The sequence below is a fragment of the Camelus dromedarius genome, chromosome 9, assembly GCF_036321535.1.
Source record: "Camelus dromedarius isolate mCamDro1 chromosome 9, mCamDro1.pat, whole genome shotgun sequence".
NCBI classification, from domain to species: domain Eukaryota; kingdom Metazoa; phylum Chordata; class Mammalia; order Artiodactyla; family Camelidae; genus Camelus; species Camelus dromedarius.
Window position 1 is genome coordinate 36,881,869 of NC_087444.1, and position 26,568 is coordinate 36,908,436.

General features: G+C 37.4%; 1 protein-coding gene and 1 non-coding gene across 2 annotated transcripts in view; one reads left to right on the top strand and one right to left on the bottom strand.

Annotated features, from left to right (window-relative positions):
- Window positions 1–1,726: 1,726 nt before the first annotated feature.
- The window catches only part of LRRC36 (leucine rich repeat containing 36), a 46,019-nt gene continuing 21,177 nt past the window's right edge, over window positions 1,727–26,568 (bottom strand). Inside the window, exons 6-14 of the mRNA XM_031458272.2 lie at window positions 20,233–20,360; window positions 18,595–18,646; window positions 15,294–15,731; window positions 12,480–12,769; window positions 8,993–9,158; window positions 7,892–8,037; window positions 6,256–6,379; window positions 3,961–4,075; window positions 1,727–2,048 (exon numbers count right to left, since the gene is read on the bottom strand). Of these exons, the coding sequence (XP_031314132.1) occupies window positions 1,823–2,048; window positions 3,961–4,075; window positions 6,256–6,379; window positions 7,892–8,037; window positions 8,993–9,158; window positions 12,480–12,769; window positions 15,294–15,731; window positions 18,595–18,646; window positions 20,233–20,360 (1,685 nt within the window). The 3' untranslated portion in view covers window positions 1,727–1,822. The remainder of the gene's footprint in view (window positions 2,049–3,960; window positions 4,076–6,255; window positions 6,380–7,891; window positions 8,038–8,992; window positions 9,159–12,479; window positions 12,770–15,293; window positions 15,732–18,594; window positions 18,647–20,232; window positions 20,361–26,568) is intronic.
- TRNAS-AGA (transfer RNA serine (anticodon AGA)) lies at window positions 22,557–22,629 on the top strand. The gene has a single exon. It is a non-coding gene; the product is annotated as a tRNA-Ser (tRNA).

The window sequence follows — 26,568 nt, forward strand, 5'->3', positions numbered from 1 at the left end:
GACAATGCAGGGCTGCAATGCTACTGGCCGAGGCTATCCTAACTAGGCAAGGCTTAGGCTCTGTGGAGGCCTCTCAATGGGGCCAAGACAGGCCCAGGAGAGTGGGAAGGGGGGCTTACTACACTTACTTACTGACACTTCCACAGAACACGAGCTCAGTCTAGCTCCCTCAGAGCCATACAGCTCAAAGAAACTTACGGTTCCTCTATTACGTGCTCCTTTTGGGAACCCACATAAAATCGAGAGATCTGCAGATTTTATTTGTAACTTAAGAGATGTGTGATATTGTGATCTTCATGTCTCATTATTATGGCAATAGCTCTCCTACCCTGCACAGCACTTGGGTCAGGGGAGCAAATAAATGTCTAATCTTTCCACCTGCCTCTCTCTCTGACATGACCCTGAAGATGAAGAGAAGTATAACATGGCATTAGGTCAACAGTCCTTCACCCTCTATAGCTTTCCAGAAACACTGAGCTAATCTGGGCGACCTTGAAGCAGAAACATACCTAGAGCCACTTTCATTATCTTTTCCCATTGATTTTTAAATGCCTAATCAATCAGGATTAAAGGAAAGATTGTGCCTCAGTCTGAAATACAAGGTACTCGTGTGAAATGGATGCTGAGCCCAAAGCTGACATTCAGAAGCTGCACCTCTGGTCTGGACTGCGCCAGTCTTCTCTCTCATCTCTCTAGCTCCTCTCTGGTCCTCCCCTACTCCACGTGGCAGTCAATCCATTATTCTTACAGAGAAAGCCTCTCAAACACAAATCTGCTACCCTTTGCCTTCCCAATCTAAAATCTTTAAGGAGCTACGAAACCTGGCTCCTGCGTGTCTCCTCTCAGGCCTTCTGTTCCCTGAATGGACTGTGCTCCTTTCCATTTCATGGCCTTTGCTTATGTCATTTCTCTCTGCAGCTCTCGCCATTACCTCTGCCCTGGGTCCTGTGCTTTGCCTGGTGACCTATTCAATTCTTCAGGTCTCAGTTGAAAGCTCATTTCTTTAGGGGGCATTTTCCTGATATCACACCTCCCTCCCAAGCTAGGACAGGTTCCCCAGTTATATACTCTCATGGTACCATGCCATACATCTTCCCTGCCCTGTGAGCCCTCTGGAGGCCCCAGACGTCTACTCTGCACTCTTGGCCTGAGAGGCTCTGCACCCCGTCTACCTGCTACCATTGTACTCATTCTGCAAACTTCCACTCAAACAAGCCCTCACTGACACCTTCTCCAATTCCCCAGATTAGGAATTACCCACTGTCTCTTTCCAGGGCACTGCTAGGCTTTTATTTAGTCCTTTGGTACCAGTGCTAAGCTTTGAGCTCCATCACATTAGTTTTTGCTTTTCTCCCCACCTAAACTGCTGGCTGCTCCAGGACAGACACTAGACCTTGTCAATTTTTCTCTGTGGTGAGAGAAAACTCAAAACATGTTTGATGAACCAATCAATAGAGATTCTCTGAAATTTCTTCTAACAAAAAACATACCTGGCCATGGATGCTCTTTTTTAAATTTTCCTACTACACAGTTTCAAATGACACTTGGGAAAAGTATCTAGTGTTTTTTCCTTTTTGACATTTTCAGCCAAATATTTCTATGTGATATAATGCCTAGGACTAAGTGCCAACTATTTATGTGTGCAGAGGAAAGACTGACTTGATGGGAGGAGATCAAAAAGAGAAATAAACAGGACCAAGATAATGTAATCAAAATAATATTTTTTTTTCTTAATCTTGTGAGAAAATACCACCATACAAATGGCAATGATACTGAGCACCCCCCAGAGCTGAGAGGAAAGCTGCAAAGAAGGTATTCAGTGCTAGCTCCATAGACTAGGCTCTGGGACGGAGCCTGAAACATTCTGTATTAGATACTGACCCGTATCATGTGCCACTGGTGAGGAGGAAGACAGCGTGCTTTTCCCAAAGGGCGATGATCTCCCCAAATGATGACTCTTCGCAGGAGGCAGAAGTGCTTTCCCAGAATGACCTTTTTGCTCTTTATTCAGCTGCTGCAGCAGATACTCATTAGTTACCACCAGGGATCTGAGGCATGGGGGGAAAAGACGATCACAAAGTCATAAAAGCAAAGTAGATGCCATTCAGACCTGAAACATTTGCTAAAGATAAATGTAAAATGAAGTAACATCTTTAAATAGAAAGACTTCTCCGATTTATGAGTGGGTTATTTTAAAAGCAGGCCTACAGTTTATTCATTACAGTTCTGTTTGATTATGTTCCAGACTGACTGCAGCAATAACATAGTTCACATTTTATATAGTGATTGTTCTATTCTTTCCAAAGCACTTTCCTGATGAGGTAAGTAGAGGCACTGGGAGACTGGTGCCTGACCTCCAATTTCTATCCCCAAATATTAATTTCTACTTCTAATCTATCTGTCTCTCCAATTAAACTAATGGTGCTAGTCATGACTGTATTCTTGGACTCTGTATTACCACGTAGTTAGAGGGTATCAGAGACTGCTCCCCTCCCCGCAAAAAGATGCATATACAATACATTGCAGCACTATTTGTAATGGCAAAATAGTGTCAACCTAGATGTTCATCTAATTAAATAAGTACACAATGGAGTCCTATGCATCTACAAAAAGATGAGAGTGGGAACTAACTCTATACACCACTGTGAAATGATTTCTAAGGTAAAATGTTAAAACAACATTATGCCTCTTTTTATGTAATAGAGGGGGAATACAAATACACACCCAAATCTGCAATGGAAGGCTAGTGGGAGGGAAGGAAAGGATAGGGGAGACAGGTAAGGAAGATAGATTTGTCTGAATTTATCTTATTTTATAGATCTGATTTTGGGACCATATAAATACATATGTTTTACATAATTGTAAAACAAGATTAAATCAAAATAATAAAAATATTCCCTATGAATCAAAAACAAATTGAACCCATATATTGAATTGATGGTTTAATAACACACAGAAGAATTATTTCAAGTTACTCTAAAATATAGTAATTTGTACATCACTAAAGAGATATACCCTAATGTTCTCAAAGTGTGGACCCCAGGCCAGAAGCAACAGCATCACCTGGAAACTTATTAGAAATGCAAATTCTCAGTTCCCAGGCCAGATCTGCTGAATCAGAAACTCTGGGGTGGAACCAGCAATCTGCTCCTCAACAAGTTTTTCAGGTGATTCTGATACACATCCAAGTTTGAGAACCATGAATTTATGCTAGTCACTCTACTTTTGTATATATTTGAAATAATTATAATAAAAAGTTTTTTTTTTTTTTTTTTAAGCCAGCCAGAATGAGCCTAGGCCAAGTCCTCTGACTATGAGGCTAGTCCAGGGAAAATCAGGAAGTGAAGTTTGGGGTTGAAGGTTTGGGAACGGAGTTCTTATATTTACGTTTCATTGAAAGTCCTAGTAAAGGTGTTTGGCAAATCAGAATTTCAAGGGCTTCTGTAAATGTGCCAATAGTCTTGAGGCCTCTTCTGATTTGTCTAGCCTGCCTCCTGAGGGTACTGGTGTTTGAAGAGGTTAATGTTATTAAGCTCCTCTGAAGAGCACACATAGACTGAATTCTTTCCCTATTACTTTCTCTAAGTGTTCTTGATGTCTCTTCTGTGACCAATAGCAGGTATGCATTTTCCAGAAGAGCAAGATGGCTGATTTTAGGAGTACATTATAAACAAGGAAAGCTAGCTGACCCAAACAAGGGTCCTGTTGGATCCCGTGAGAAACTACTTATTATTGAGGTATTGTAACCCAACAGTGCCAGCAAAGATATTTAGTAGTTCCTAGTGTGTTCTGGAAAATATTATTTTGATCCCTGAGCTAACTGGTCTGGATATAGGTGGTTTACACACAGGACAGAGTTAATTTGAAAAATATATAGATATTAATTTGCCAGGTAAAACAAAGGAGATAAAGGAAGTAAACATCTGCTTCCAGAAGCTAGCTAGATAGACCCAATCCTACCTCTGACTTTCGTGGAGAAGGGCCACTGTCTCCTCCAGCTTTCTCAGCTGGGCAAGCTCCTGGTTCAGGTAAGCCACTTGCATGTTCAGCTGTTGGTTTTTGCACAGGAGATCATCTACAAAGATTACAGTAGCCAGGGAGTGAGCAGGATTCCAAGCAGCTAGTCTTTGAACAGAGCTTGGGTGGTAAGGTGGACATCTTGAAGAACTGGGGGCTCCACTACACCCACCTCCACATTCCATTCACCATTCCTTCCCTTGGAGACAGCAGATATGGTGGCAAGAATATGGGGTTTAGCAACAGACATATCTGAATTAAAATTCAACCACTTAATACTGCATGTTAGTCCACTTTTCTGAGTTTCACTAGAGGTAGTAACCCTGCCCCACAGCACTGTTGTAAGGAATCAGTGAGACATCTGTGCAATCAACAAATATTAGGTCTCTCTGTATTCACCATTTTAGTTCCTGAATGTATGTCCTTCACTCCATATGGACTATGTGAAAACATCTAGAACTGTGTCAGGCACATAGTAGTAACTCAATGAGTGCTTGCAGAAACTGGATTTGTGGCCAAGACATTCATACTTAGTTTTCCAAATATGATACCACTGCCTGCAACAAGATAGGCAAAAGTACAGGAACTCTGGTCCTAAGCAAGTTAATCTTCTAGAACAGTGCTTCTTAAACTTTAATAAATTTACAAATCACCTGGAGATCTTGCTAAAAAAAGAAGATTCTGATTCGGTATGTCTGAGGTGAGGGCAAATATTCTATAACAAGCTCCCAGGTGATGCTAATGTTCTGTGGCTCACATTTTGAGTAGCAAGTTTCTGGAAGGTGGAAATCGGGGCTACAACAGCTGTATTTATCACCAGTAATCCACAGTAGAGTACTGGGCCTCATAGCTGACTGAAAGGAGGTATCTTGTGAACAAACACCTGTTTATTTTCAGCATAGGTAAGTGGAGACTGATTCTTGATTATTCAGACTTATAAGTATCAGATAGTGATGCGATTCAACTCTGGAAATTCAATGTTGACTTCTAAGTCAAATTTCTTATATAAATCCAAATACCCATAATGTTTGTTTAGTGGTGCTGAGGTAGTTTATTAATGTCAAGGATAGACTTTATCTACCTAAACTATACCAATAATAAAGTAGTACAAATCAAGACTTCAATGGGATATTTTCACTTGCTATAATAGAAAAAATTAAATAAATAACCCAGTGTTGGCAAGGGTGGAATGAAACAGCATTCAAATACATACTTTTTGTCAATGTGAGTGTAAACTGAAATCACCTCTCTTGGAAATGATTTGGCAATGTGTAACAAAAGCCTCAAAAATGTCCACATCTTTTAACCTATTAATTCTACTTCTAGGAATGTCTCCTAGGAAAATGGTCTAAAATGTAAACAAAGGTCTATATACATAGATGTTAACAGCTGCACTATTTATCATAGCATAAATATTGGGGCTCAGCTCCATCAGAAGAGAAGAAAGAGAATCTTAGAGAAGCATTTTCACTCTAGGGTCTTTCCTTCTATTTCAAGTCTTTTGAATGTTTGGAAATCTTAGAAATATTTACAATGTTATAATGTCAGCTTTATTTTTAATAGCTAACATTAAAAACAACTATATAGAGGACTAAATAAATATGATATATTCGTGTGATGTTATAGGACATGCCTATGCTATTAACATAGATTGTAGAAATCAGATTGCCTAGGGTAGAGAGTAGGGGAAACTGCACAAGGGTCTGAAGGAACTTTCTAGAGTAACAGAAATGTTCTGTATTTTCATTGAATGGAACTAAATGAGTGCATATATATATGTCAATGTCATCAAACTTAAAATGTGTACATTTTGTTGTATGTAAATTATTTTTAAAAAAATCAAGACATAAATTTTTATTCTGAGTTAAATATATATGTATAAAGGTATGGTGAAAGAAAATATACCAAAAACACTAATGGTAGTTACTGCTGGGTAGTGGGGTTATATTTTCCTTATACTTTTCAAGTTTTTTGAAAAGAACACCATCTTCTGCTATAATCAGAAAAAATAAGTGTCATTCCCCAAAATAATGACAATAATAACATTTGTAAATGCTTTACACTGATAAAAGAGTTACATCTGGTAAGTTAAGCTACCTGCATTACAACTCTCTGAGGCAAATTATTGTTTCCATTTAGGAAGCCATGTGAGCTCTGGATGATGAAGATTATTAACTGGGTCATCTATAAACAAACAGTTGTCTTGGGATGTACCACATGTTGCTTTCCTGAACTTACCAGAAGTGTGGGACTTGTGCCCACTCACTATTGAGGTGGTAGCACCTTCCTCCAATTGCTGGATTTTTTCTGACAAAATGAGGTTTTCTTCCAGTACTCTGACCAGTTTTTGCTTCAAACTTTCCTTTAGGTTAGAAAACAAAATACAGAGGGGAGGGTATAGCTCAGTAGGAGAGTGCGTGCTTAGCATGCATGAGGTCCTGGGTTCAATCCCCAGTACCTCTATTTAAATAAATAAATAAACAAACCTAATTAATTCCACCCCCCCCCCAAAAAAGCAAAATACAAACACATTAAGAATCTGAAATTCTAACGAGTGCTTTTAAAAAACTGAAGGAATCTTTCCTCTGTTTGGTGATAAACTGAATGTGTTGCAGAAAAGTGTGTTACAGTTCAGTGTTACAGCTCAGTTGTGACAGCAACCTAGATCCAGGCAAGAGACCAAGCAGCACTCAGAGAGTTGGAGAACTCAGGTTTATTATGCCAGCAGGCCCAGAGGGGTTAACGCTCCAAGCTCTGGACCCTGTCTGTAGGTTTACGTAGGCTTTTATAGGCTGCCAGCTTACACTTTGCAACATCATATGCAAATAAGGTATAACAAAAGTTAACTAATTAGCAACAAGCTTTGTAGAAATGGACCTATCAGGAGGGAGAGAAATAACCAATCAGGAGTGAAGGAAATGGACCAATCAGGAGTGAAAGAAGTAACCAATCAGGAGTGAGTTCCATGCACATGAAGTACTACAAATGGACCAATCAGGAGTTAGCTTAGAGAACCAACAGAATTTTAGCGGTAAGTTCCACTTTCCTAGAAGTAAGCTGTTTCAGAGGCAAAAAGTGAGATAGAGCTGCTGGGCCAGGGAACCAGATGGTGCTGTCAGGAGAGTAGTGGCCCTGCCTGGGGGTCCTGCTGGTCTTTTTTTGGGGCTTCCCACCTCAAATGGAGGTCAGCATCTCTCTGACTTTCTCTCTAGAATTTTAATGCACCGGTAAAGTAGCTCAAGCGCAGCAAATTTATCACATAGAACTGCAATCTTTCCTGTGAGTTATCCACTACTCTTACAGAACAAGTGGTTGTTCTGACAAGTGGCCAGCATTCTGAGTCCCCTATCTGAAGTTTCTAGAAACTGAACGTGATGTCTGAAAATCCTCTTATGTGAAGAAAAGGGGGAAAAAACTCTAAGGATATGAGTCAGTTCTCTCTCTCCCAGACAGAGCCAGTAGCCTGTTGCTCTAGGAACAGCCCCTGATTTAGGGCCCTCTGCTCCATCAGAAGGGAGGAAAGACAATCCCAGAGACATCTAACTTTCCTCATTGGAATCAAAACATAACCTTCAAGAACAGGGTCCTAAATGTTTTCATTCTAGGGTCCTTTTTTTCTTTGTCCATTTCAAGTCTTTCCTTAGAATTTTTGGATTAGGACTAGGACTAGGGAGTCATCCTTGCAGAACCTCCAAGTTGTCCCTGCAAATTTTGTGATCCTGATTTGTGCAGACTGAATTTTCTCTATTTTGGTTCATAAATATCTAGGTGTTCATGGTGATGGTGATCTTTATGGCAAAGAGCTGTTCTAGTCTTGCTGCCCCATCTTTTTCTAGTAAAGGAAGAGTAGGAAAGGAAGATGAAAGCAGCATACCATGTCATTAGGAACCAGCTGCCCAGCCTCCTTCAGTTCCATCTCCCTCCTGCGGAAGGCTTTTGATGTGTCTTCAGATTGTGAGCGACACCACTGCTGAGAAGGAGCAGGGACTACCAAAGTCAGAAGCAGATCTCGGGCAGGACCTGCCAAAAATTCAGGTTGGGCACACGGGCCAATCTTAAAAGCCAAAGCACAGAATTCCTAGTTGATAACTACGAGCTCTGTAGGACAAAAAGGGTTAATCTAATATCCCCTTTTTACAAGAATTGATTAAATGGCTGCAAGAGGCTTTTCATGATGGAGATAAAAAATTATGTCCCACATCTATGGAGAAACAACAGCAGACCCTCATGAATGCATACTCTATGCTATTCTCTGATCACTGATGAGTGGCTCCTGGGGATAACTTCCTACAAAACAAGAGCAAAGGATCAATGTGGGAAGGAAATTAACTGGGCTAATACTTCTCCTGCATGTCCCTTTAGAAATTAAAAAAAAAAAAAAAAAGTTAAGCCCAAACAACTTTAGTTTCCAGTTTTTACTTAAACGTTACCACCACCACAAGCTCCTTGAATTCTTCTTTCATTACACAACAAATAAACACATGGGGGAAATATTTGCAAAACTGTTTTCCCCCAAGTTCCTAAAAAAGAAGTGCTAAAAAGAGTCCAGGTCATTTAGTTATTTGAGTTTTTCAAATCATAATGTTTCAACGGGCTTCTCAGAACTCTGATGATCAAACCCAATTTCTGTTGCATTTACTATTGGCACTTTCCTAAGAATCATAAAATCCTTTTGTATTCATTAACACGACCATGCTTTATTTGACATCTCATCACTCTATATATTACTCAAAGACTACCAAAAAACAAGTCACAGGAGGGACAAGACAATTGGTACATGAGAGAAGAGTGCTGATAAAAACAAACAGGGAAGAAAATTATGAGAAAAATGCAGACTTGTGTTGCTGAGAAATATTGGTAAGTGATCATGAGAACAATTTCCCCTGCAAGTTAAGGAGGCTGAGTGAGCTTTTTATTGGAACACAGAGCAAAAGCAAGATCCAAGCCCTTCTCCAGGAACTGAGCATGCACTCACCAAGAAACTTCTTGTTGAGAAGTAGGGACCCGGAGCCATTCCAGTGCTTATCCACAAGCTCCAGGAGCTGTCTGAGGACAGTAGCCACATGGGAGGTTCTGGCAGAGACTGGGGGGCTGTGGTTTCCAGGCAAATCATGCAAACTGCCCAGGTCACTAGAGAGAGGCTCAAGAAAAAAAAGAAAAAACAACAACAACCATTTGTCATTCTTACACAATAAGGGAAGTAAGAGTCCAAACATTTAAAATTAAAGTGTTAACATTAAGAAAAAGAGAGAGTTGGTTTCATCTTTTAGTTTGGATTTGAATAGAATATTATTTATGTCCAAGGCAAATACAATAATATAAGGATAATTTCCAAGGTAATAGTATCCTCTATCATAATTTTCTGTAGATTTTCAGAAGAAAACAAAAAATGTTTTAACACCTATGTCTATGGCTCGAGGTATTATGTTACATAATATGGAAGGTTAAACTACAGAACGTTTTTTAAAGTATTATATATCATACATAAAATCGGGAGTAACTTAAAAGTTATACACTCATAAACTTATATTTATTGTATTAATAGATAATAAAAATGTCCTATAACATTTTATTTTTTAAAACTCTTATTTCTCTTTCTTTCTTTCTTTCTTTCTTTCTTTCTTTCTTTCTTTCTTTCTTTCTTTCTTTCTTTCTTTCTTTCTTTCTTTCTTTCTTTCTTTCTTTCTTTCTTTCTTTCCTTCTCAGTCTTTTTTTAGGGGGGAGAAATAATTAGGTTTTTATTTATTTATTTTTATGGAGGTACTGGGGATTGAACCCAGGACCTTGTGCATGCTAAGCATGTGCTCTCCCATTTAGCTGTACCTTCCCCATGAATGTCCTATAACATTTTTAATGTTATGTGAAATATGATTTTTGGACCCAGTACTAAAGATACTTTTTATTCAGTAAGAATATTATGTATATAGATGTATAGGTAGAGCTGTCCAGTAAAATTCCCAATTGTTTTTTATTCATTCAGACATGACTAAATATATAGTCATATACCTCATATCTATCTACCAATCTTTTCTGTAGGGTCTCAAGGGACTTCAATAAAGCTGATATATATCAAAAACAACCAATTTATTTTCTCAGTCTTTGGCTCTTTTGATATAAAAACTATAGCTGATTAACTAGCTAATGCTGTCATATCTGACAACAGTGAAGCAGAACACCAGACAGTGATATTTATGACTTGAGTCACACATGTGGCCTCTGATTAATAGGGAAAAGCATTACAAGTGTGATTAACATTTATTCAACAGATCTGTACTAAACACTGATTAATGTGCATTTAGAGTTCTATATAAGGACTATGAACATATGAGGAAGTAAAAGATGAGGTCCTTTAAGAAGTTAACAACTGATTAAGAAGAAAAGTCATAGGAAGTATGGTTATACCACAAGCCCACTTTAGAAGATCCTGTTAAAAACAAATATTGGCTTTTCATGTATTGGTAATTCTGTACAAGTATCATGGAGCAACTTAGAAAGTTATATATGTTTTTACACATTTTCTTTCATGTGTCACAATGTGGTGAGACTGGGGGTTATTATGAACTTTGGAATAATTTTATTATTTTTTATGAGTGAGCCTTAATTTTCAGCAAATTATGCCTCATGGTTTTTGAAAAAATAACTTTTAGGGGGCTGCATATAGGTCAGTGGTAGATCATATGCTTAGCATGCATGACGTCCTGGGTTCAATTTCTAATACCCCGATTTTAAAAATTAATTTAAAAAATTAATTAATTTAATTAATTTTTAAAATTTGTCTATGATTCTAAAGTCAGTTGGTCAAAAATAAATTTTCTAATCACAAATGCATGTTTGGTTTAATTTTGTGTGTCATGGGATTATTTTTTATAACTTTAAAAATGCTTTTTTTTTTTAGCAATTTTCTGACTTATACCTTTCTACAAACTTGACAGTGTATTTCTTTTATATTTATATTCAAGCAGCTCTTTTATAACTTTTCATATAAAGAAATATAGTATCTAACAGGAAAAAAGAAATGGGAATTTTTAAGACAATCCAGAATAGTGCATTGATATTTTAATTGCTGTTTTAACAATACAACATGAAATAGAGGTGAAAAAATTTCCTAGAACATATCTTATTAATATAGCACCCAAATATCCTAAGTGATGCTGTACCTTCACCTTAAAAACATTAACACCCAGTGCTCTTGTCTGTAAAAATAGTGGCTGAAAAGGGAAAACAAAAAGGGACCAAAAAGTCAAAAAGTATTACAAGACTGCCCTCTATGGTGCACAAAAATTATAACCACCTCCAAATCTTGAAAACAGAATAGGAAGTATTTAAAGGGTAAAAAAATAAACAACCAAAAAACCAAAAATCAAACCAAAACAAAACAAACCTTTATAAATCCATGCCAATGTGCAAAAAGATTTCCGACAACTGAAAAATAAGTGAGTAGAAAACAGTTGTTTTTGACCAAATCCCCTGTTTTCTCAGAAGGCAGTAAATGATTTTTTTTCTGCTTTTTTTTTTTTTAAATTGAAGTATGGTCAGTTTACAATGTCGTATCAATTTCTGGTGTACAGCATAATGTTTCTGTCATACAGGCAGTAAATGATTAAATGGTAAATGATTTATATGACAAACAATTATGGGCTCAAGGGAAGAGAATGCCCTGAGAGCTATGATTCCTTTAACTAATGAGAAAGCTTCATGATGAAAGTAGGACCTGGAGAAAAATTAATATTCAAACAGATAAGAGGAGAGTGGAAGGCATTCTCCATGAAGGGATGTATGCAAAAGCAGTGACAAAACTTAGTTACTGTGTAAGAACTGAATAATAATGAAGTTCTATTGTATAACACTATTATACTACAATTTTATAAAATGAGTTGTATATGTGGGAATGGTTCTTGATTTGTTGTTCATTCTCTGAACCAACACTCAGCTAAAAATCCCTTGGATAATCTAGTTCATCTTCTGCTTGCTGCTACTTTGGGAAAAAAATTGTAATAATTTTAATTTCTTAACAGAAAAGCAATGCTTTTAGAAGAAACACCCCAAGCAAGTCAGTCATTTGTGGCCAAAGCAAATATGTAAACACGGTAACAGTATAAACATCAATGCCACAGAGATCACTCTTCGGTCAATCCTGAGCCCCTGGCAACTTCTACATTTCTTCCTGTGGTAAACTCTATCTGCGACCTCTTACTATCAAAGTACTTGCCCACCATGTTTATGCTCTGGAAGTAAATTAGGGGCTCCCTGAGGCAGAAATGAGGAAATGTGGCAGAAGGAGAATGACTTGCTTAAGAGCAGAAGAATCACAGGCTTTGGCCTGGCAGTATTATCCACTGACTTCTAAAAATCCCTTTGAATTTCCACTGCTCTTGATCAGAACCACCACATCCAAAACAGAACCCCATTGTGGTCTCATATCTGATGTGTTTTTGCACAAGCACAAACAAGCCAACACTTGCCTCATTGCCTGTAACATTTCTGAAACCATGCTTTGGATTCAGGGTGGCAAGGATATTGTCCTTCCGTTTGAATCCTCTCCTTGATGGGCTTAATGACCTCTTGGTCAAACTCTCTTTGTTTTCTGAAGTCCCAGTAGGAAATAGCAGTGTTCGCAGAGAGTCTCCCAGGACAGAGTTGTTTGGGAAAGAACCATGTGCTGGTGTTACATCACCAAGGCTGGTAGATAATTGTTGCTCTACATTGACCAGCAGAGCAGGGTCACTGTTGAAATGGGTTGTGGCATACAGATCTGTGAAGGAAATAGGCCAGGAGATGAACCTGCCCTTCAACTCTCTTATGTCTCACTTCTATCCTTGCCCTGCCTGGAGTCCAAGGGTCATAATAACCTCTCCCTAGTATATATACCCTCAACTCTCTGGATACTTTGTCTCTCCCTCCACCTAACAAAACCCCAACTCTGGTTAAATCCAACTGTCTACATACTCTAAGCCTACACCAGAGCGGTGGGAAGTAGCTGGAGAACAACATGCTATCTCTTTTACTATCTTCACTTTAAATTCATAACCAGTATCTTAACTGGGCCCAGCTATCCTAATACATTACTCCTATCAATTTACTCTTCTATTCTTTGAGATCACTATTTCATATCTCTCTTCCCTAACTTCCAACATCTTCTTCTCCCTCCTCACTCTCGGGTGCCGATCTCTTTATTTCCCTGAGCAAAACAGAGGCAATCAAAGAAAACATTTACATGATACTGCCACTAAATCTACCAATTCCATCTGTATTTGTATCTGTAAATTCTCTGTTTTCCTTCTTGTTGTACCAGATCAGCTGTCTGTGCTTCTATCTAAGGTCAACCTCTCCACTGGTAGACTGGATTCCTTCTCCTCTTGATTAACCCTCAATTTTTTTTCCCTGTAATTTTCCCTTTTCTATCCTGAATCATCAATTTTCCCTCTACTGGATCATTTCCACCATGATCTCCTTGATTCCATCCCCTCTTCCAGCTATAGTTCCATTTCTTTGCTTCTCTTCACTGCAGAACTCCTTGAAGGGGTTGTATATATTCAGTACCTCTATTGCTTCTCCTTCAAATCTTTCTTGAACTCACCTCAGCAAGGCTTTTATTAACCACACGTCTCCTGAACCTGCTCACTGTGTTGCCAAGTACCATGATCACTACTCTGTCCCAGAAGTGTTAAAGACATCTGATGCTGTATTTATCACTCCCTTCTTGAAACATATTGTTCACTTGGCTTCCAAGAAACCACTGTCTCTTGGCTTTTTTTCTCCTCCCTTACTAGCTGCCTCTTTCTTGCTCTCCGTGATAGTTTTGTCTTCATCTACTAGATTTCTAATTGTTGGAGGGCTCAGATTAGTCCTTGGATTTCCTTTCTATCTATATTCACTCCCTAGGGGAGATTTCATCCAGTCTCAGTTTTAATGCCATTTATACACTTTTAATTCCCAGGCCTACCTTCTTCCCTGAACTCCAGACTAATGTCTCTAATTATCAAATTGGCATCTCTGAGAAGTTTTAATAGGCAACTCAAACTTAAGATGTCTAAGATCAGTTCTTGATATCTACCCTAAAGCCTGTTCCTCACACTCTTTTCCACTTGAGAAAATGGTAACTCCATTCTTCCATTTATTCAGACTTGAAATTTAGGAATCATCCTTGACCTCCTTTCTCTCACACTTCACCCTCAATCCACCAACAAATCATGGAGTGTTATCTTCAGAACATATTCAGAATCTGACTATTTATCACCCCCTCCACTGCTATCTCTCTAGTCCAAGCTACCGTCATTTCTTATCTGTATTCTATCTATTTTTTCTATCTTTCCTCCCCATTGTCTATTCTCAACCCAGCAGCCAGCATATTTTCAACTAAGATCATGTCACTCCTCTGCTACAAACTCTCCAACAGCTTCTGATCTGACCCAGAATAAATGTCTGGCTACCTGAATTTATCTATACATTTCACCTTGCTCACTCTGCTGCATGAGCTCTGTCCTCCTCACTGTTACTTGAAATGCCAAGCATGTCCCAGCCTCAGGAACTTTGCACTTACCATTTCCACTGTCTAAAATGTTCTTTCCCCGGTTATCTACACAGCTCACACTCTCACTTCATTCAAGTCTCTACTTTTATGGCATCTAATCAGAGAAGCTTTCCCTGACCATTCTCTCCGAAACAGCACCTCCTCCATATTACTCTCTATACCCTTATATTATTTTTCTTCACAACACTTATCATAAGCTGATATATATTTATAACTTGTTTTTTTAATCTGTCTTATCCCTTTAGAATAGAAGTTCCATGAAAGTAGGGACCTTTTTTATTATAGTAAAATATACATGGAACTTTATTTTTGTTTGCAGAGCTAGAATAGTATCTGGCACACAGTAGGTATTCAGTATATTTTGCTGAATAAATAAATAAATAACTGAAGTGGAGTGGTCTCCAACACTTACCCTGAAACTAGCTTCTTCTGAAAAAGTAACTCAGAACAGAAGTGACTGTGGCCAGAGAAGACTAGATGTTACTAGAAATATGTCTCAGGATGCTGTTTAACTAAAATAACATATAGTTATGAAGTCTGCATTTCTACAAATTTTCTCTAACATATCTATCATGTTAAACTCATACCCTGCAGATTTCTGGAGGTTCTATGGACCACTAGTGACCATGAACTACAATATAAGAAATGCTAATGCAATTTAAGAAATGTTAATTCCAAAATTTCCAGTTATACTTCAATCTTCGTGCCTATAAAAGAAACCTATGAACCGAAAAGAAGCTATTACCTGAACTAAGCTTCAAAAGCCTTCCAGTGCTGGAGTCAGGGTTTGACAGAGAAGTCAGTAAGTCTCCACAGGAATGGGATGTGGTGGCCTTCACGTTATTTGAAGGCTTTGTGCTATATTCTTGGTAGTTCTTGCTTCTCTGAGGCCTTTTACCAAGACTTCCATGCAGGGATAGATTTTGAGAATGACTATCATAATTTTCTAGACAAACATCTGAAGGTAACTGATAGGGATGAATTTGGCTAGAATCACCAACATCCAGTCGTTTACCCACTGAGACATCATGGGTAAGCTGGTAAGTATCAGGTTTTGGTATCATGTCCTTTTCTGGAGAAGAACCTGAAGACTTACTGTCCAAAAAAGATATTCGGTACCCTTCTCTAACCATCTTCTCTGGGGATCGAACTGTAGACTGATGAGGCGAGTAGTGTCTGAATTCTAAACATCACCAAGGCGGGGAGAAACAAAATACAATGAGAATTCTTCTTAGGGTACCCCCATTCACTGAGTATATCTTTGTCTACCATAAAAAATTCTTAGGAAGAGATGATTTATAATTTTGATAAAGGGTAGCATAAAGTGATGAAAGGACTCCTGCATGGAACAACAACAAAACATGCTTGGGCACTGTATAAACAGTAAAGAATCTGTGACATTCTGGAGATAAATTTCATGTCAACTTAATCCCCTAGGAATTTCCTTCTAAAACTGTAGTGTCAGAGTTTTCTATACATTATTTTCACTATTTTGGTGCACCCCCACATGATAAGAGTTGTGGTCTTACATATCCAGTGTATAGACAATAGTTGGTAGGTCTATGATTTCAGTCTTCTCACAATAAAGCTAATCCCACTCCTACCCCACCTAGAGGATCTAGGTTCACACATTGGGAACCACTATCCTAAGCCAATTAAATGGTAGGAAATGCAAAACCTATGAAAACCCTAATCCAGCTATAAAGCATTTCTCTCAGACAGCTGTATCTGTCATCTCCAAAAAGCCTCAGAGTGGGACATGTAGAGCGCCAGACAAAAAGAGAAGTCTTTGTGCTCTTTGGGGCTTTCAGAGATTCATATGCTTGAAGAGCTTCCTTAGGAAACAAAAAATACTATATCTGAGTTAGTCGCATTAACTTTAAAAAGTGTAATCAAGTATCTTCTATCTCTATAGGACCTGTTAAGAATATCGGTATTTTAACCAAGAGCCAATATATACAGTGGGGGAAAGGTTTTAGAACAATATCTTTTTGTAACAAAAAGAATCTAAGAACAAGTAATGAGATTAGATATTTCAGACTACCCCTCTTGTTGAAGATATTTAAAAAATGGGATGATATAAGTTCTTAAAAGCATCAAAGAGCTAACAAGCTAGTGAGGAATTTCTAGGCCAAAATCTAGGAAACAGCAAGAATTCATACAGGTGAGTCTAGCACTTAAAAGTCACTTTTACCCTAAGGAGTTTTAGGGTGAAAGGTATAGAAGTCCAAGTTCAGGATCCATTCCCCTCAGCCCTCCACCCCATACACACACACATTAAGATGATGGACCCCTAAGCAGGATACAATCTTCAGAGTAGGGTAAACTATAAACCAGCCCTTCCCTTATACACTGGTAATGCTGTTGTGTATCATCTGGGTGGTCCAGGAAGCCTCAAGCCTTGAACTTAGATTAAGGTGATCCCCAACTGATAGTGCCCTAGGCACCTGGTAGAAGCAAATGAAAATCTGATCTGAAAATATACCTTCATATAAGACTTTAAATCATTCCAACAAGTAGTTTTTAAAATACAAGACCCAGCAAATAGCCAAAACAAACAAAAAAGGAAATGAGACAATACAGGTGAGAATGAGTAGAAAAAACCAGACAATACAGACACACAAAACCTCAGATTATGCAGTTAATAGATGCAGCCTATATGACAGCTATTTTTATTATATTTAAAGAAATAAAAAAGAGCTGGAAATTTTCTGCTTATAAAAAGTGACCCAACAGATTTGAGAAAGAATCAAAGTAAACTTATAAAACTATTGAAATTAAGAATTCAACAGGCAAATGTAACAGCTGATTAGACACAGCTGAAAAGAATGTTAGTAAATTTAAAGATGGGTCAGAAGGAATTATCTAGAATGCAAATCAAACCAAAAAAAAAAAAAGATGAAAAATATAAAAGAATAAAAGACAAAGAGGACAAAGTTAAAGTCTCTGACATACATTGACTCAATCAAGAGTTCCAGAAGGACAAGAGAGAAAAAATGGTACACAATTTTTAAAGCACTTTCCAGAACTAATGAGATACAATTCACAGATTCAAGTGTAATAAATATCAAACAGGATAAATAAAAACAAGTCCACACATCATAGTGAAATTGCAGAAAATCAAAGATAATTCAAAAATCTTGAGAGCAGCCAGAGGGTAAGAAAGAGATTATCCTTGCAGAAGTGACAACCTTCTAGCTGATTTCTCAAAGGCAAGAACAGAAGATAGAAGACAGTGGAATACTTTCAATATTTTGAAAGAAATAACTGCCAACATAGAAATTTATACCTAGCCAAAATTTCCTTTAAGAATAATAGTGAAAAAAAAAAAAGAATAATAGCGAAGCAGGGGCATTTTCAGACAAACAAAAACTGAAAGAGTTCATCACCAGCAGTCCCACACTAAAGGAAATTCTAAAAAATGTACAATAGGCTAGAGGAAAATTATTTCAGAAGGGAAGTCTGAGATAAAAAAAAAAGAAGTAAAGAGCAAAGTGATAAATACATGGACAAATTCAAATGAACATTGTATCTTGTGAGTTTTTTTAAAAAATATAGAGAGAATTAAAATCCATAATAATAAAGATACATAAATCAGGAGGGATTAAAAGGAGTAAAGTACTTCAAGTTCTTTGAATTATCCAAGAGAAGAGTTAAGGTATTGATTAATTTTAAAGTTGAATAAGTTAAGGACACATATTATAGTTTTGGGAATAATACCAAAAGTATAGAAACAGAAAGAAAAAATGGATGAATAAAAACATAATAAATCCAAAAGAAGGCAAGAAAGGTAAGAAAAAGAAACAAGGACTGGTCAGTCAATACAAAAAAGTTAAGAACAAAGGAAGTCAGAATATCCACTCTTCAACCAGAAAGGCCTCACAGGTCACAAAGCATCCAGGGCAGCCACTCTGCAAGCAGAAAAGAATTTATCATGTAGTGCTCCAGGACTATATGCCCCAGACATCTCCATCTTCTCCCAAATACCCTCACATCTAGATTTCTCTGATTAGTATAGAGAAAAATACTGTGAACAAAATATTTACCATCTTCTTGGTGATTGTCACTTGGCTTCTCTCTTCTTGCCACTTCCTGTATCTAAAAAAAGTTTGAAAGATAGGACAAGGGAGCCAATGTGTATTCAGACATGAGTTTACTAGATCAGAGGGGTTCAAAATACTTTCCCAACAGTAAGCAAGTCCATCCTTGCAAACTAGGGAAACAGACCTTAAAGTAAAGGTCCAGATTTAAGCCTATTTTAAAATAGCCACAATACAAAGAGATTCCAAGAGTTGCTCTGGAGCAGGTAAGGAGACATGATGAAAAGACAAAGTGTCCTTAGATGGTAAAGGACACACCAAGCAGTGAAATATTGTATTTTCTTTTAGATAGCTTAGCACATAAGTTAGATGGTACCACCTTTTTCAGCTTATTTCTATTTAAAGAACCCCCATACTTAATTTAACACTGGTAAAGCTAGTATCAACCATAGGAGCTACTGAGACTTTTTAATAGGCTGAAAATTAATCTAAGGCATAATTAAGCAAGGATTGATATAAGGTAGACAGCCATCTAGAGTTTGCTTTTTTAAGAATCATCTTCAAGTATTTAGTATCTTTTTGGTAGTTATACAGAGAAAAAAATCTTACTTCCTATTTCATAAACTAAGAGGATATATAGCAAGCTATTCAATTTCCTTTTTTCTCTCACTTCAAGTAGTAATTTCAAATTTTTAAATCCAAAATGTGCTATTTACCATTAACTATAGACTATGTCTCCATTTCCTTTAAAACAATACCAAGATTTTTTAATGGTAATTGAAATAGTTTCTAAATTACCCAAGTAGAATCTCCAAAAACAAACAAAAAAACCCAACTAAATGCTAAACTGTCTTTTTATAAAATAAAAGTTATAAATCAACCTGAAAAGAAATCTTACTATCTTTTCACTTGTAGTCTTGATTATCCAAATTATGCATTAATCAGTCTTCCCTCCTTTTCTTTCTCCTTCTGGCTATTTTCAGCAATTTTATTGCTCATAATTTATCAAAGAAAATGTAGACAAAAGGAGAAGTTGAATATAAAGTAATCAATTCTGCTTCCTGCATCATATGCATTCATATAAATAAGTAATGGACTCCCACCAATTTTTTCTCTAAAATCTTATTTTTAATTCTTCCCCTATCCTGCATGATCTCTACCTCTTCACTGACTGCAACTTCTATGCCATCTTTACCCCTTAACGTCTCTCTTTTTATGTTTCAATGAAGAGGATATACTGGAAAAGCCACCTTTGAGATGTTAGATTCAGTAATTAAAAGGCAGAGGTAGAAAATTAAAAGAAGCCAGTTAACAGGAGATGGAGACATTGGGTAGAGAGGAGAAATTTTAAAACCAGCCACACTAGTTGCACCCCTGTTTGAGGGCCAAAATGCCTGGAAAATTTGCTAAAGTTATATGCATAAATATACTACATTTGGTCAGGTAGCTGGGGAGAGGGAATGGGGAGACTGAAATTAATGGAGAAGGTCCTCTGCATCCTGTCTTGCCCTTTATTTTTAAAGGATCTAACATGCCTTCATCAAACAAGTCGTCTTAGACCTTTACAAATAATTTAGAGTCCACTAGATTATGAACATTAATCACTGACTAGCCAACAGATGAGCAGGAAAGTGAATACATTACCTGTGTCCCCAGTGGGAACGCATCTAGTTTCTGATCTGGTATAATGTTGCCCTGGGTTGCAGAACTACTTGTTAGGGAATCCTTTATTTCCCGGTTAGGGAAGGGAATAAAAAGTCCTTTGTTTGAGTCTGTATTAAAAGAAAAGGCATATAATGATGTACTGACCAGTCTTTAAAGGCAACATGTCTTATGGAAAGATACTAGAAGGGAAGTCACAAGATTGAGGGCTAGTTCTGATGCCACCACTTGGAAACCATGTCAACTTGGGCAAATTGTTAAACCTCTCTCAATCTCTCTATTTGTAAAACAGTGATGATCAAATCTAAACAGTCTATCTCTTAGAATTGAGGTGAGGTTAGAACAAGATAATGGATATGAAATGGCTTCATAAATTATGAAGTGCTCAAGAGAAATTAAGGAGGTAAATCTTTTGCACATTTCCAAAATGAATATATAATGAACTTTGACACCAATTCAACAATTTCTAGCTACAGGAGGAGATGGCTGGAAATAGACTCCTAGCATTAGGCATCTCCAGAGCTTTAATCAGCAGTCTGCAGTGATTCATCCCTTCAAACCAGCTTCTTTCTGCCTTGATTTCCTCATTTGTAAAACGAAAAAGACCCATCAGGATCTATTTTATAGAGAAGAATGCTAAATACTTAGGTCTGCCAGTATTTTTTTTCCCTATGATTAGAGAAACAACTTTATAAATAGAAAGGAAAAAGAAAAACTTTTATATCCTAGTCCTGGCCACCCTGGAAACTGTCATCAAGAAGAGCCAGTTAGGATTTCTCTTAGACTGTAATATTTATACAAAAGTTTTTATACATTCTTGATCAATACTTACTAATTGTAGAATTCTGGGATTTGGGGTCTTCTGAGGGACCCATGGATAAAAATAAGAGGTTTTTTTTTAAGGGAGGTTTTTTTCTCTAGTAGGATTGTGTAAGAATTAAGATAGTTCTGAAAATTTGGGCCTTAGTCAAACAATGTGCTCTTCTGCCAGTTCCCATGTGCAGGCTCTGGCAACAGAAAGCTACTATAAAGCAGGGCAACTGAGATACAGAGTGAGAATAAAGCTAGCCTTTTGAAAATCCAGCCCCTCAGTCCATTTGGGGCTTTAAAATGCTTCTTACTTCTGAGCTGCCTTCTGGGAGTGAAATGTCCTACTACTTCAGTACAAGATGTTCTTCTACCATTATAGTTGGCAGAACTGTTTTTCTCAAACTGACATAAGCTCTTAAAGTTTATGTTCTCTGATTCCTTTGCATTAGTAACACAGAAGAAAAACAAGGTGAAGCAGAAATTGCTGTTTTTAACCTGATTCTTAGTAGGAAATTAGAATGGTTAACAAGCTGTTACTTTGGTTCAGGGCTCTTCTTACTCTTTTCCTACAGAATAACACTTAAACTTCCCAGGTGTCCAAGACCCTGCTCCATCTTGGTTTTCCTCCTATTCTGCTAATGCTGGCTTCTAGATTCACAAGTTCTTTTTCCTTCAACCTACCTCTTGGTTCAAACAAATCCCCCAAGGTCCAAACTCGTTTTTAAAAGCTGTCATACCTTCTCTTTGGTTTCAGCTATCACCAAAATCTGGATGAACCTAAATCTAAATCTCTTAACTCTGATCTGTCTTTTCACGTCCAGACTTAAGTTTTTTGAACTTACCCCCAAAGAATGCCCCACAGACAAATAAAAAGTCAGTATTTTCTAAACCAAGCTTCCAGGCCTACCTCTGCTTGTGGCCCCTACCTTCTACCACGCCTACCACCCCTAACCTGCATCTTAGTACTAGCATTACTATTAACCCAATCCCTCAAGATAGAAGCTTGTTCTTTGACTCTTTCTCACTCATCTCAAATGTCAACCAATTTACTAAGTTCTATAGAATCACTTTTTTTGGAGGGGGAAATCTTCATTTTAATTGAGACATAATGCACATGCCATATAAGTCACCTTTTTACAGTATACAATTCAGTAAATTTTAATGTATTACAAAGTTGTACAGCCATTACCACCTTGTATTTTCATCATCCTCAAATGAACAAAATTAGCTGTCACTCTCAATTCTCTCCTCCCCATCAGCCTCTGGCAAACATCAATACACTTTTTGAACTGCATCACTTTGCTATACACCTGAAACTAACACAACATTGTAAATCAACTATACTTCTATCAAAAAATAAAAAAAAATACTTCCTGACCTTATGGATTTGCCTATTCTGGACATTTCATGTAGATGAAATAATACAATGATTGGCCTTTTGTGTCTGGTTTTTGTCAATTAGTATAATATTTTCAAGATATATATTGTAGCAAGGGGGAAGGTATAGCTCAGTGGTAGAGTGTTTGCCTAGAATGCACGAGGTCCTGGATTCAATTCCCAGTCCTTCCATTTTAAATAAATAAACAAACAAACAAACAAACAAACAAACAAACAAACCTGATTGCCTCTCCCCGCCAAAAAAAATTTTTTTTAAGATATATATTGTAGCATGTATCAGTATGTTAATCCTTTTCAGGCTGAATAATATGCCTTATACAGATATGCCATATTTTGTTTCTCCATTAATAAGCTGATAGATTTTTTGGTTACTATGGATAATGCTGCTTTCATTCCTGTACAGGTCTTTGTGTGGACATATGTTTTCATTTTTCTTGGGTATATAACTAGGAGTGGAATTGCTGGGTCAAATGGTAACTCTAACTTTTTGAGGAACTGCCAAATCATCTTCCAAAGAAGCTATACCATTTTATTTTCCCACCAGAAATGTATGAGAGTTTGAATTTCCCCACATCCTTGCCATCCTTTATTATCTGTCCTTTTGAATCCTAGCTATCCTGGTAGGTATAAAATGGTATCTTCCTCGTGGTTTTGATTTGCATCTCCCTGATGGCTAGTGATGCTGAACAGTCCTGATTTTTACACCCATATAACCAGTATGATAAGACCATAATTTATTATCTTTTTACCACTGAAAATTGTTTGATATTTGTAATGACAGAGAAGTGGCTTTATAATGTTGTATAGGTGGCACAGAACTGACAGTTGGCTACTTCAATTACCAATAATCTTAGCTGGATGAGGCCCTGCTTCATACATTTGGCCAAAAAACTTGCAATCCATCTGAGGTTGAAACAGAGATGCATTGCCCAGATCCCTTTCAAGAAAGGACTTGATTTGCTCTTCAGAGTCTGTCTTGGGTATAGAGAACTACCTCCTATGTCATGCCCTTCCAGAGGCAGTCCACATCAAGTGACTGAATGTGGCTCAGACATTTTAGCCTGGTATGGGACATTCTGAGGGGCAGTCCTTGCTCTAGAGCTCTCCCTCTGCTCAACCCTCCTTCCTCTCCTTCCTTTCGATGTTTATCTCTAAAAAACATTTTATACCCTAGATTCCACTGAGCTAAATTTTTAAGACCAGAAATAACTGGTCTAGCACCAGTCTTCAAAATAAATGAGGATTTACCATTTCCTTTAAGTTGCTAATCCCCAATGAAAACAACTTAGTCCCTGACTTTTGAAATATTAACATATGATAACCATTGTAGATATGATAACAATGAAAGGAAATTGAGTTTTTTCCCTACCATTTACAGACTGCCTATAACTTTAGTAACCTTGTATTTTTTTCCCCCTTAAATATTTGATGTGTATTTTATCCAAATTCAACTCTTTGAAGTTTTGGACTCCCTAGCAAGTAAAAACATTTAATGTTTCACATCCAAGTTTTCTTCTCATATCCTCAAGGATTTAATCAATATGTACCTCCTCATTTGCATTCACACTGCTATTATTGCCCTATGCCAGGACAGGTCCTCATTATTTCCCACTTGGACTACTTCCTCTAGGTGCTGCCCATTTAACTAAATCAAGCTTGAGTTATCTCTCTAAATCACACATTTAATCACGTTCCCACCTAAAACATCTTTGTTACCCATTTTCAAGAGAATAAAATGAAAATGTTTAATAAAGAGGCCCTTAGCAACTTGGCTTTAGTCAGTCGCCTTAGCTTCAGCCACAAGCTGAGCCAGTTTCCTAATCTGTCACACCTGTTTTTGCTGCTTCTGTTATCTATACATCGAATGCCCAACAATGCCCACTGAATTCTGTCTGAATACCCAACTTAACTTGTCTCCTCTTTTGTGAAGCCTTTTCCCAGTCCCCAGTCAGCACTAACTGCTATTGCTTCTCTCCGATAGTGTTGTTTTGTTTTTGTTTTTGTTTTTTGCAGGGGAGGTAATTAGGTTTATTTATTTTAGTTTTTCAATAGAGGTACTGGGGAATGAACCCAGGTCCTCATGCATGTTAAGCATACACTCTACCACTGAGCTATACCCTCCCCCCTCTACCATAGTTCTTTATCTCTACCACAGTCAAACGTATGTCTCAGCCTGACTTATAACCTAATCAACTATGATAAATCTCTCTGGATTGGGAGTATCTGAATATTTGACACTACTGTGTCATTTCCCTATATGCCTAGCCTCTAACACAGGATCTGTCCAGTAGATATACACTTGTTTGCTGAATTACTCTCAAATCCACTGTGGCAGAGATTGCCAGTTTCCCCCCACCATATCCATTATTCACTTCTTAGAACCCCCAATAATAGTCCTAGGTTGCTAACATCTGGATTTCTGTAACAGAGAGAAGTGAACTTCTATCTTGTTTAAGCAACCATTTGGGGAGTTCTCTGCTATTCCAAGCCTGACTTTTATCCAATTAAAACACCATCATGGCTAAACCAAGAGAAGAAAAGGATCAAGAGGTGGAAATGGGATGGAATTCAATGAGGTATACAGAAGACATTGACATATCTGCTAGACAAAGGAATGAGCCATTGAGTGTGACTGTGGTGAATCTGTCTTTGCTATTTTAAAGTAAAATATACAGTAGACCAGTATATTTTAGGTGTGATTCTATTTAAAGGAAAAAGGAATTGGCTAAAAGAGTGAGCAGAACCCCTTTCAACTCAGAGGAGTATAAGTGTACTACATGCATACACCAACCTGATAAATATAAATTATCTGTAGTAAGGCATTCATTGCTTTCCAATAATCTGACCTTCTACCCAACACAAACTTTCTACCCAAAACACATCATCACTCAACTGCCTCCATTACCTGCTATGCTCATTACCACTCTCACACAGCTGTTCACACAAATCCTGTCAATCATAATGCCCTCCTCCACCTTTCAGGCCATCTCAGTTTATCCCAGGCTTTAAAGGCCAAAGGCCTTGTTTCCATATCTGCCACAAAACCTTTCTCCATTTGCTACAAGCACACTCAGAGCTTCTATAGCATATGCCATCCACATCAGTGTTTCTCAAGCTCAATATTCTCATAAACTCTGATAATATGAATCCAGTTTGAGAAACTTCAATTTAAGAAACTCAGTGTATAAAAAGATATTCTTAAAAGCAGATTATATTAGGTGACAGTTTGGCAGTTTCTTACAAAACTAAATACTTGGTATTTACCCAAAGGAGTTGAAAGCTTATGTTCACACAAACATCTGCACACGGATGTTTACAGCAGCTTTTTTCATAATTGCCAAAAGTTGGAAGCATCCATGATGTTCTTCAGTAGGTGAATGGATAAATAAATTGTGCTACATCCAGAAAATGGAATATTATTCAGCACTAAAAAAGTAGCTATCAAGCCATGAAAAGATATGTAGGAAACATAAATGTACATTACCAAGCAAAAGAAGCCAATCTGAAAAGGCTACATACTGTATGATTCCAACTATATGACATTCGGGAAAAGGCAAAACTATGGAGACAAGGGAAGATGGCAGAGAAGGAAGCACACTGCATCTCTCTCCCACCTAGGAAACCATGGCACTGGGAGAATTCTGCCTGATAACTATTTTGGAATTCTGGAGTCTATTAAAGGCTTGCAACTTCTAGGGGAAGGCTTGGAAGGTAAATTAGGGTTAACTTTGATTAATTTCTGTTTTTAGCAAAGTAGCAGTTACCCATCCCTCACCCCTAATGCAAAAGAATGAAGTTGGACCCTTACCTAACACATACACAAAAACTAACTCAGAATGGATCAAAGACATAAATGTAAGACCTTACACTATAAAATTATTAGAAGAAAACAGAGAAAATGCTTCATGACACTGTATTTGGCAATATGACACCAAAGGCAAAGTAATGAAAGAAAAAATAGACAAACTGAACTTCACGAAAACTTAAGAATTTTGTGCATCTAAAAACAACATCCATAGAGTAGCAAAGCAACCCACAGAATGGGAGAAAATATTTGCAAATCATATATCTGACAAGGGGTTAATATCTAGAATATATAGAGAACTTCTA